Raw genomic sequence first — 11,345 nt, forward strand, 5'->3', positions numbered from 1 at the left:
TCCCAGGTCAACTCGACCCGTTTGACACCTCTACTATTAACATACATTTATGTGTCGAAGATACTCCTAAGGGTTATTTTCTATGATGGATAAAAAAAATTGGGATAAAAATTTAGTACCACTTTATCATTTGTTTGGTTACTAATCCTGGGATAAGTTAAACTTGGGTGGAATAGTACTAGGATAACTTACGTGCCAGAGGGTGAAATAATAATCGCATGATAAAGCAATAAAATTGACAATCTCAGAATTAATATAACATATCAAACAACAATAAGAAATAATGCTAATACTGTCACAACAACTAATCTCAACATAACTTGTCTTTACTAGAGGATGGTGATTTAAAATTTTATCCTTTGTAAAATGAGAAAAGTACCGGGTTTGTTGTTGTTGTAAAACGAGGAAACGAGATTTTGCAAGAAATACAAGTTTGGGACGGGGGCAAATATACCAATTACAAAATTATGGAGTACAATACAACATTATAATAAACTTTAGTGGGGCGAAAGAAGAAAGACAAATTTATCTAAAAAGCATATCACATTTTTTTTTTTAAAGCAAAGAGCCAAAAAGCAAGAAAGACAATAACAGACATAAATTCCATTTTCTAGTTTCCTCTGAAAATCTCCGGCATGGCTGGCAATCCACCGGAGGGCTACGCCGCCGGCGACGATTTTCTCGAGCAAATTCTGGCTATTCCTTCTTACTCTAGCCTCCCGGTAACTGATATTGGTGCCTGTGCTTCATCGAAAACGACGTCGTCCGATTCAGTATCTGGTGCCTCTCAGCTCCAGCAGCCGCCGCAGCCGTTGGGGTTAAGCTTAGATAATGGCCGTGATGACGTCAGCAGATCCGGAGCTTTTGCAGTGAAGCACGTAAGTGTAGTAAGTACTAATTTGTTAGTGGAATTTTAGAATTTATGCTTCTTCCGTCCTAATCCGTAAGGCAAGTGTATTTAGCCGATTTTAGGAACCTACATAAAACTTAACTTCAGACCTGAGGTCTGGTGAAATATACAAATATCTGTTTTTAGAACCTTATTTATAAATTCTTTAAAGTTTAGCTGCCGTATAATCAACTTCAGACTCGACGGTCTAAATTTGAAATCGCGCCCAGCCAAAGCCTAACTTCAGAGATCAAGTCTAAAGTTTGAATGTAGTTTTCTGTCTGAATTTAGGAATTTTTTATTTTTGTTTTTTTGCATAAATTGTTTTTCAACCAACAACCAACAGAATAGAAGTTCCGTTCTTGCAAAACTACTGTTTGGTTTAAAATAACAGTTTTTTGCAAAAAATTGAAAAAAACATTGGCATCACTTTTTTGGCTGAAACTCTTCTTCAAATTTTGAAGCAAACGTCACCTAAATAGTTCTAATTTAAGAAAAATATCATTTCCATATAATACCAGCAAACCTGATAAGTTTGATTTAAATACTTTATCTAAAGTAACTGTTAAGATTTAATCCCTAGTATATGAAACTCAGTTTTTCTGGTGATTTGATATGGGGCCTTTTTTAGTAAGATTACTATTGGTTCTGGAGTTTTAATTTGATGATGACAAGGGAAGCAGAGTTATTTGAACAACACAGTAACTAGGCAAATATGGAAATGGTGGAATTGTCTTTAAGAAGCATCAGCTCCCAATATAAAAATTGGCAGGTTCATGAATCTTTTTTGGCCTTCCTATATCATATTCTTTTGTTGTTCCCTGTTGTGCATATGCTAGTTTTTATAATCTTGAGTAGTGGTTGCAATTTCAGCCGCAAATTGTTTGACTCGCCCAACCTCTAATACTAAAACTGTATCTATACCGCCCATTTAAAATATGGGTTAACATCGACTCATTTACAATCCGTACTGTTTCTGAATTATTTTTATGTATTTCATTTCAAAATCCAGTTTCATTGCATGCCACTGGCTTCATAAAACTTATGTGGATATAAAATGCCTCTTTCTCAGTTTTAGGATTCACTAATCGATCTCCTAACTTCTCTTTGGTTCTTGCAGCCTTTTCAAGGTCAGCCAACATCAAGCACAGCGGTAACTGTACCACACCCACCTGCAATTCGTCCTAGGGCTCGGGCACGAAGAGGACAGGCCACAGATCCACATATTATTGCTGAGCGGGTAATAGGATTGATATATGCAGATAATTTTGTAGGACAATTATAAGTTATGTTGTGAAATGCAAGGGCTGCAAAAAATGCTCTAGAAACAAGTGCCTGAGTAATGTATTCTCTCTTTTACAGTTAAGAAGAGAAAGGATATCGGAAAGAATAAAGGCTTTACAGGAACTTGTCCCCAGCTGCAACAAGGTCTGTTCCATTCTCTTGTTGCCACAAATTCCTTTGATGAGCATTCTTTCTTTTGTAGCAACATATAAAAACTCATGCTCATTAATCTTAAAGTTGTATATTCAAAAAAATGGAAATATTAACTTTTGTGCTGATCCGTCGCTTTACCATGATGTTAAAGTACCTGTACTTAAAATTCAAAAAAAAAAGGTAATAATAACTTCCTGTTGCGGTTGAGTATTGTTAATTGGATTCAAGTTACTGAAAATGAAAAATAGTTGCAATTTTCAGACAAGTAATTCCTAAAGCTCATTGTAATTGGCAACTTTTTAAGATTGGTTTGCTTAGTTTTTTATGCAATTCAAAAGATGTCGTTACTTGTGGTATTGATATTATTTTTTCTGTCTTGCCAGACCGACAGGGCAGCAATGCTTGATGAGATTCTGGACTACGTGAAGTTCTTAAGGCTTCAAGTTAAGGTAATTTGACAGTGTAAAAAAATAGGTAACATCAGCTAATTTTCATGTCAACTACTAGCTTAGCCGATTACTCTAGCCACTATATTCTAGGACAAACATTTCCAATGTTCTTTCAATTTTGACTAATCTACAATGGCACTGGTTCTTCTTACCCTTTCTTTCCCATATGCTTCCATCCTGGTTTTGGATAATGGGAACTGGCTCTGTTGGCATGGAATCATAAAAAGCTCTTGTGAAATATGATTTATGCCTCTACTGTGCTTTTTGTCTCTGGTGCGTTCAAATAGCACAGGGAGCTTTGAGTAAAAATGATGGAGCTCAATTGTGTAATTTAAACAAAAAAATTGCAGAAATATGATACTTTTTGGGGTGGTTTTAACATTTGATCCCGCTTGCCCTTCAGGCAGCCACGTTTTTGGCCTAATTAAATGTCAAATGTGTCAAGTCAAATAACATAGGGATCAAAACTAGAACAAGATTCATGAATCAAATCAACTATTGTCCCTTCTAAACATAACTAATAGCTTGTTTGGATTGTTGTTGCATGTCGTTTTATAATGTATCGTATTGTATTATATTGTATTGTTTTGTATTGTTTGATGAATACAACACTTGGATATTGTATCGTTTGTTATCGTTTCGTGATGTCACGCACTAACAATATGAAGAATAAACTTGCAACATTACTAAGAAAAAATAGGATATGGAGTAGAATTATTGTATAAAAAGTAGGATAAATGATAAAAGATGATTATTTAATAATAAGGAAGGGCAAGATGAGAGAAAAACGCAAGGAAACTACGCTACCACACCAAATCCGTCATTCCATAAAGTGGCACTTTTCATCGTTACGTAATGATGGATTTAACGATACGATAGAATAAAATTTAAGTAATAATTAAAATAAACATTGTATTTAAGTAACAATATTATATGATACAATAGGTAACAACCGTCCAAATAAGTTGTAACAGTGAAATAGTAAAAACGAGCAGCCAGGTGCACAAAGCATCCCACATTCATGCCAGGTTTAGGAAGGGTCGCCCCCAATGGGTGTGATGTAAACAATCTACCATAATGCAAATATTAGTAAATGTTTCCATCGCCCAAACACGTGACTTATAGGTTACATGGACAATATACAAAATGCTTCCATATTTGCTCCAAATACTCAGCTTTGAAGGTGCGTCTGCATTGTTATATATAATCATATGTCGATAGATTCGACAAACAACAAAGCAATCAAGTCTTTAACTTGGGATTTGGGATTTGTGTATCCATCATCATCCTTCAAAAATGTGCCGACCAATCTGATAAAATTTAAAGTTCGTTCGAGGATAAACATTGGTACTGCAGTAGGGCGCAGGAGTTCCTTATTTATATCTTTACACGCATTTGTGATTTTTTTCCGCATCTCAACATATGCTTCTTGCTTTGAAACTCCATATTCTTCCATGTAGCACTCAACAAATGAAGCAACGTGTTCTCTTTGTTGTTCAACCTACAACATAATATATTTCAATTTCTTCATTAATATTATACAATATTTTACCATTTTAATCAGTCGTTTCTAAAGTTCCATAATTTACTTTAAGTAAATGTGATCATTGAAGTTGTAATTTATCAAGCATGTCTATTTATTATATCATGCAAAAGTGCCACCTAGACTCGAAATCAGACTGAGAAATGCTTTTTTTGAGTCGACGGTCTATTGGGAACAATATTTCTACCTCCACAAGGTAGGATAAGATCTGCGTACACATCTCTCTTCCTAGACCCGTACTATAAGAATACACTGAATATGCTATTTTTGTTATTGTAGTGGTTTTTGTATTGTATTTAGGGACAAAATTTGCGAATTACGATGACTATTGTTATATAAAATGAAAATTATATTGTTATACTTACTTCATGATCAGCCATATCATCCATTAATCTACAGATTGTTGATGCAGCTCGAAGAATCAAAGGTTCATTTGCCAACCATTCAAAAGCCTCTTTTGTTATAATTTCCTCCATAACAACCAAAGAAATTATTCCATACATCGTACCGGTAGAGGTTACAACTCCATTTTTCATATACTCCTCACATTTTGGAATGTAGTTAGCATTCAACCATTGAGCTTCCTTAAAATAGGCTGCCACCAACTTTTTCATCTAAAAAAGTAACAGAAAATGTACTAATAGTTCAAAATTGCGATTCTTCCCTACAACTTGGTTTACTTAATTAACTATTAAGTAGTAATTAATGTAACTTAATCAAGGATTACCTCTTTTTTTGCATAGTAGATTCGATCTGCTTTACCTTCTTTAGCCAATACTTCTTCCATTTCATTGAAAACGTCGAGAAGACCTTGATAAATAGATCTCAGATATGTCGGTAATGAATCCATGGCACCTTCGTCCCATCTGCAAAGTCTAAGTTGTCATAATATATTTCTTTATAACAACACTTCACTATAGCATTTTAAAAAAATGTCAGAACAAATGACGTTGTTATAGAAAGATTTTATTATATATAATTTTACCTTTGGATCGCATCCGTGAAAAGCACAAGCTCATCAAAAGTTGCATAAGCATCATAAGTGTCATCAATAATGGAGTTCATTTTGACTACTTTTGTTATCATACTTCTTGAACGACTATATTGAGGTTCAAAATATATTCCCACCGTCCAAAAGTAAGCTTCTACTAATCTGTCCTTCGCATATGGAAATTTGTTTGCACAATCCAAATCTTTCCACCAGCTATAGATATCATAACAGCATTAACATACTTAAACTTTAGGTGTTATTAATTAGCGCGAGTTACAGTCAAACCTCTCTATAATAGTCTCGTTTCTTTCAAATTCTTTTGGTAACATAAAAGATTGATTCTAAAGAAAACTTGACCGTATAGTGAACTGTTGTTATAAAGGATGTATTTTATAGAGAGGTCTAACTGTACCATAATTATGAAGATGATAAGAATAGTAGATGTACCTTGTTAGCTCGTTAAGCTCTTTTAGATGAAGCTTTTGTAACATGTTGAAGTCCAACTTTGCAAATTTCAAAAGCAAATCATTATGTGTTCCAATGTTTTCATATATGTATATGTATTTCCTTGCTCCCACCCTTGGTATAGTTTTGCGAATAGGATGGCTTAAGGCTTCAGTAACTTGTACCTTAAGCGAGTTGCTCAAATTCGGGATCACGGACTCGAGATGAGTCGTGGTAAATATAAGAGCTTCTTCTAGAATTTCCTCGTCGTGCACTCTCATATGTGCTGCTTCATACAAACTCAGTAATCCTTGAACATCATTAGTATGATTTTCCTTGAATTTTCCGTCATGGTTAGTGAATTGCTTGAACACATCTGGTTGAACACCATGTTTATATTTTGAAAGAAAAGAATTTCATTAGCATCAAGAAATTAAACCCTAAGTTATTACAACAACAACAAACAAAAAATTCAGTGAAATCCTACAAGTGGAGTCTGCAGAGTATAGTGTGTACGCAGATCTTACCTTTACCTTGTAAAGGTTGAGAGCCTGTTATCAATAGACCCTAGACTCAAGGAAAACATAATCGCAACAGTGTTAAAAGAAATATAGTCGTGGAGAAGCCATGGTAAAAGAAGTAAATTGTACCCCAAGTTATTATTGACAATAACAACAGCAACCCAGTAGTTTTCGACAAGTGGAGTCTTAAATAATATTCCTATAATAACTATTTGATTTCACAGCTAGTTAAGAAATTTACAATTTCAACATTATAGTTTTTTACGATATTTAAGTATAAGGACAAAATAAAAAAGTATAGTGCATAATTCTTCTATATAGAAGCAGATCTCGAAACTTGCTATTCTCTGCACAAATAAGGTGCGATAACTAAAAAAAAGAGGAAGGCGAGTCTTTGAGCAACGGTAAAGTTGTTACTGTGTGACCTACAATTTATGTGTTCGAGCCATAAAATCAGTTACTAATGCTAGCATTAGTGTAAGTTACCTACATTACACCCTTTGGGTGCGGCTCGTCCTGACCCTGTGTATACACGAGATATTTAGTATTAGGGTAAGTTGCATACTTTACACCCCTTGGGGGTGGCCCGTCCTGACCCTGCGTATACACAACATATTTTATGCGCCAAACTGCCTTTTAACAACAAAAAAAATGAAGTTGTGCGGGAAAGGACAGAAATGTAGGGTACCTGAAGACATGTAATTTCCTTGTTGCCTCGCAAGTCGAAAACGAAGAGCAGCCACATAAAGGTTGTGTTCATCGTTATCTTCACTATTTTGAGACAAATAAAAGATGTTTTGAATGGAGTTTTCAATCTCATAATTGAAATGATATGCTAATCCCAATCTTTGAATTGTGTCAATCAAGACTAGTTTTTGTGTACTATTATCTAGAGTTTCTACCAACATTTTTCGAACTATTTCTTTTAGCAATTCATGTTCATTTTTCTCTTGGGTAGTAATTTCCTGCAGGCAGAAATTGAGCATCAGGGGCGTATCCGCATGTATAATACCGGGTTCATCTGACTCAATACTTTCACACGAAGCACAAATTTATGTTTAACATTCTATTAAAATTGTAACAGATCCTTAAAGGTTGAACCCATAAAATTTAAATCCTAGATCCACATATGTTAATCATTAAAAAGGGCAGCCTAGTGCACTAAGCTTCCGCTATGCGCGGGGTCCGAGGAAGGGCCGAACCACAAGAGTCTATTGTATGCAGCCTTACCTTACATTTCTGCAAGAGGTTGTTTCCACGGCTCGAACCCGTGACCTCCCGGTCACAAGGCTCCTTTTGATAATTATTTATGAGTTTTGAATACATTATTAGATATATAGTGAAAACCTACCTAAGTTTTTACAAAATAGTAATATTCCATTCGTTTCAATTTATTTAAACCTTGTCGGAGTATGAGAGTCAAGTTCAATATTTTTTAATGTGATGAACATATATTCTTTAAATGTTTTGAAATAAATTTTACACATTTAGAAACTGCATAAAAGGTATTGTAAGTCACAACAATTAAAAATTCAAAATATTTGAAATACATTTGCAAAAAATATGGCCAAAGAAAATCTTATTTGACCCCCAGATAGTAAAAGGTTTATTCTTTTTTGAGACGGAGGAAGTATTAAATTCCAAACTCATAATTTCAAAAGTATTATAAAGACCAATCTTAAAGCTTGAACCTTTCATGTTTAAATGCTTGATCCGTCTCTAATAAAATTATAACATCGTCATTATTCCTTTAGGTAACACAGTCAGACCTCTCTATAACATCCCCATATAACAGTCATTCACTAAAGAAGTCAAGTTTTCTCGGAACCGATTACTATGTTATATTATAATATATAATCTCTATAACAACACTTCACTATAACAATAAAAAACGATCGCAACAAATGAAGTTGTTATAGAGAAGTTTGACGGTAGAATATAAGCATGGGATTGTGACTTACTGTTATTTCAGAATTGTAGGAGAGAAAATGGTCACCCCAAATTGTTGAGGGAAAATCTGCCAAATGACGAGAGCTTGAAGAAAGATCCATTGCTCGATTCATTCTTCTTACTCTCTCTTTTCTTCTCCCTCCAAAAGAGGCATATGATGAGTGTATAACTCTGAGTTGAGAAGTATTGCATCTCCAAATATTCGACTGAAATTTCGCAAAGTGAGAACAGATTAATGGAGAAATTGATTGACTCATCTCTCTCTCTTTCTCTCGCCAAACGAGTTTTCTAGTTCCTTTACTTTAGAGTTTTGTAGCCAAAAAAAAAAGGGCAGCCAAGCGTACAATGTTAGAATTTGCCACTACAACATTATGTATATATAGCTACAAATTCTTAGCTACATATATGAAAATTGTAGCTAATACCTAACAATAGCCACAAAAATTAAAATTTCATAAAAAAGTTTAGCTACAAAATTAAATTAACAAAGCTAATTTAGCATTTTTGCTATAATTGCTAACTGTCGTAGCAATATTACCCAAATAGCTACAAATTTATTGCTACAATAAAATTTCGTAGCTAATCGTATTTTTTTTGCCACGCATTTGAAATTACTGTAGCAATAACAACTTTATAGCCACAAAAATTACTTTTAATAAAATGTTATAGCTAAATAGATATTTTTGCCTCAAGTTATAAAAGCATGTAGCAATAATTGGATTAATAGATATAAAAAATTATTGCTACGACAATATTTTGTAGCTAATTATGAGTTTTTGCCACACGTCTGAAATTACTGTAGCAATATTAATCTTCTAGTCACAAAATATTACTCGATACAAAATACTGTAGCTGAATAGGTATTTTTGCTTCAATTATAAAAATTTGTGGCAAAAACTAACTTAATAGCTACAAACTTATTCTGATACAATAAAATTTTCAAGCTAAATATAAGTATTGCATCTCCAAATATTACTGCGGTTATAACATGTTAGCCACAATAATAATTTGAAATAAATATTAAATTTAAAAACTATTTTAAAATTCAAATTATATGAAACCGAGAACATCGTTGGCTTATTAGCTACAAGTATTTGTTATGATAGAATGATATAACCACAAGATTCAAAGAGACAGTAAACTTCTGCAGTTAGTTATAATTTTTATCATGTGCTTGAAGTTACCATATCAATATTATTTACCATAATAAATTAGTTGTTAAAAAATTTTCATAGTTAAATAAATATTTTGGCTTTGATTAAAAAAATCAATATAAGAGTTTGTCCAAAAATTAGAGAAATTTTACGAAAATAAATTTTAAATATAAAAGTTAGATTTTTCCTACAACATAGAAAAGTTAGTAAGTGCATTTGGCATCAATGCTTATCAATTAGCTTCTTGACTTATTAAGCTCATACTTTATTTTATGCATATTTGGTCCTTTATTATTTTAAATAAGAATTTAACACAATTTATTATATTTAAGCTCTTATTTTAAAATAAGTACTCATATAGAAAACTTTAACAGTTTGTAGAGATATGTATGTATGTGTGGTACTTAATTATTTTAAATAAGTACTTAAAGTAATTTCATATATCTAAGCGCTTATTTTTGAAATAAGTACTAATGTTCATATTAGTCTTTCAAAAACTAAGTTTTTCTAATAATATAACTTAAGATTATAACATGGTTAATATTTAAGTCCATAACAAAAATAACAATATTGCAATTCTTACAAAATAAGCATTACTTTTAGGTTTGAATTATATTTATAAAGAACAATTGAATATATTTAATTAATGTATGAATAACTAATTATATAGAATTTACACAACTATAAGCTTGTATCCATTACATTGTATATATGATCAAGATGATAAAAAAACAAAAGTCATATAAATTTGGTCCTTTAATAATCTAATAATTTATTAATTATCATAAAATTCATTATCTATCGAAACAATTGAGAATTTAACATGGTTTGCATACTAGATTAGGTTTCATCTCTTTTGTGACTATAAAGTTTTTTTCAAAAAATAAGAATTTAATATGTTTGATATTAAAGTATATGATTCAACTAACTAAAATATTATAATTGTATATTAAATAAATTATTCCTTGTAAGTTTTAACATGATTTAACTAACTATGTGATCTACTTAATTAAATTTAAATGTTTAATTATCTCACATTTAAACAAATATGTTCTTGTATGTAATTATATTGATAACTAATTATATTCAATATAAATAAGCATAAAAAGCTATTCATGTTGATCCAATACAATTTTAATGACTTAGTAGTTACAATAAATCTAAAGAAACATTAAAATTAACAATTTAATAAAATTCAAATATGAGCCTATGACAAAAAAAATAATATCATAATTCAATATCATAAAAGTATTACTACATGTGAGTTATAGTTATACTTTAAATAACTATGCAATTATAGTCATCACTAAACTAGTAGACTTAATATTTGTTGCTAAATAGTTTAATTTTTTTTTTGATATTTTCTTTTTATATATTCGGAATACTATTTTTTTCACAGGAGTAATTAACTTAGTTTATTCTGTTTAATGTTAATTACATATATTTTTTGTTGTTTTTAAGGTAATACTAGTATTAGTACCCGCGCGGATGCACGGACACTAATCATGTCAAATATTTAAGTTATTTGGATTGTATATAAATAATCTTAAAATTTACACTTTTTCAGTATATGTAGATAATCATTGGATATTAAATACATGAAAAAAATTAACAATTTCTTCTATTTTTATTTTTTCATACCATTCTTGCCGGAGTCATTGGATCCTAAAAATAGTGAGGAAGCAAAATAATAACTCATATTTATGGCAAAATAATCAAATATTGAGACAATGAATGACTCTTTGGATAAGACTTAACTCTTTTACTACTACTTGAACTCTTATTTGGTGTGTTGACATCTCTTAAATATTTCTTTCTTAAAATTTCAGTTTCTAAAACATTATTTTTCAATAATAATTATTTTTATAATAATGTAATTGAAAATATTATTCTTAATTCAAAGTTCATTTTAGTTGGCTATCTAAAAATATAAAAAATTCTTTAGCTAGTGATTTTTTCCATTTTGA

The 11,345-nt window shown here is 31.5% G+C and overlaps 2 protein-coding genes across 5 annotated transcripts; one reads left to right on the top strand and one right to left on the bottom strand.

Moving 5' to 3' along the window:
• The first annotated feature begins 546 nt into the window (after positions 1-546).
• Positions 547-3,013, top strand: LOC142175467 (transcription factor UNE12-like). 2 transcript variants are annotated; one of them, XM_075242282.1, is made up of 4 exons: positions 547-887; positions 2,010-2,129; positions 2,252-2,317; positions 2,710-3,013. In XM_075242282.1, exons 1-4 carry the CDS (start codon positions 636-638, stop codon positions 2,782-2,784), a joined length of 513 nt encoding a protein of 170 aa, XP_075098383.1. In that variant the 5' UTR covers positions 547-635; the 3' UTR covers positions 2,785-3,013. The 2 variants fall into 2 exon arrangements, with proteins under 2 accessions (XP_075098383.1, XP_075098384.1); XM_075242283.1 differs by having other exon boundaries at positions 552-878.
• A 648-nt stretch (positions 3,014-3,661) lies between these two features.
• LOC142175466 (sesquiterpene synthase 12-like) lies at positions 3,662-8,577 on the bottom strand. Of its 3 annotated transcripts, none has more exons than XM_075242281.1 (7): positions 8,236-8,577; positions 6,281-6,320; positions 5,757-6,129; positions 5,304-5,522; positions 5,046-5,184; positions 4,684-4,932; positions 3,662-4,276 (listed from the first exon to the last, which is right to left on the bottom strand). In XM_075242281.1, exons 1-7 carry the CDS (start codon positions 8,479-8,481, stop codon positions 3,983-3,985), a joined length of 1,560 nt encoding a protein of 519 aa, XP_075098382.1. In that variant the 5' UTR covers positions 8,482-8,577; the 3' UTR covers positions 3,662-3,982. The 3 variants fall into 3 exon arrangements, with proteins under 3 accessions (XP_075098382.1, XP_075098380.1, XP_075098381.1); XM_075242279.1 differs by lacking the exon at positions 6,281-6,320 and adding an exon at positions 6,963-7,239; XM_075242280.1 differs by lacking the exons at positions 5,304-5,522; positions 6,281-6,320 and adding an exon at positions 6,963-7,239.
• Between the last annotated feature and the right edge of the window lie 2,768 nt (positions 8,578-11,345).

This window comes from Nicotiana tabacum, chromosome 21 (assembly GCF_000715075.1).
Source record: "Nicotiana tabacum cultivar K326 chromosome 21, ASM71507v2, whole genome shotgun sequence".
NCBI lineage: Eukaryota > Viridiplantae > Streptophyta > Magnoliopsida > Solanales > Solanaceae > Nicotiana > Nicotiana tabacum.

Excerpts from the sequence above, each read along its gene's own strand:
- LOC142175467 (XM_075242282.1), top strand. The coding sequence starts at position 636 with ATGGCTGGCAATCCACCGGAGGGCTACGCCGCCGGCGACGATTTTCTC. Across the intron at positions 2,130-2,251 it reads CACATATTATTGCTGAGCGG|TTAAGAAGAGAAAGGATATC; the intron begins GTAATAGGATTG and ends TCTCTTTTACAG. Across the intron at positions 2,318-2,709 it reads TTGTCCCCAGCTGCAACAAG|ACCGACAGGGCAGCAATGCT; the intron begins GTCTGTTCCATT and ends CTGTCTTGCCAG.
- LOC142175466 (XM_075242279.1), bottom strand. The coding sequence starts at position 8,481 with ATGAGTCAATCAATTTCTCCATTAATCTGTTCTCACTTTGCGAAATTT. Across the intron at positions 6,130-6,962 it reads AGGAAATTACATGTCTTCAG|ATGTGTTCAAGCAATTCACT; the intron begins GTACCCTACATT and ends GTGTTCAACCAG. Across the intron at positions 5,185-5,303 it reads TTCACGGATGCGATCCAAAG|ATGGGACGAAGGTGCCATGG; the intron begins GTAAAATTATAT and ends TAGACTTTGCAG.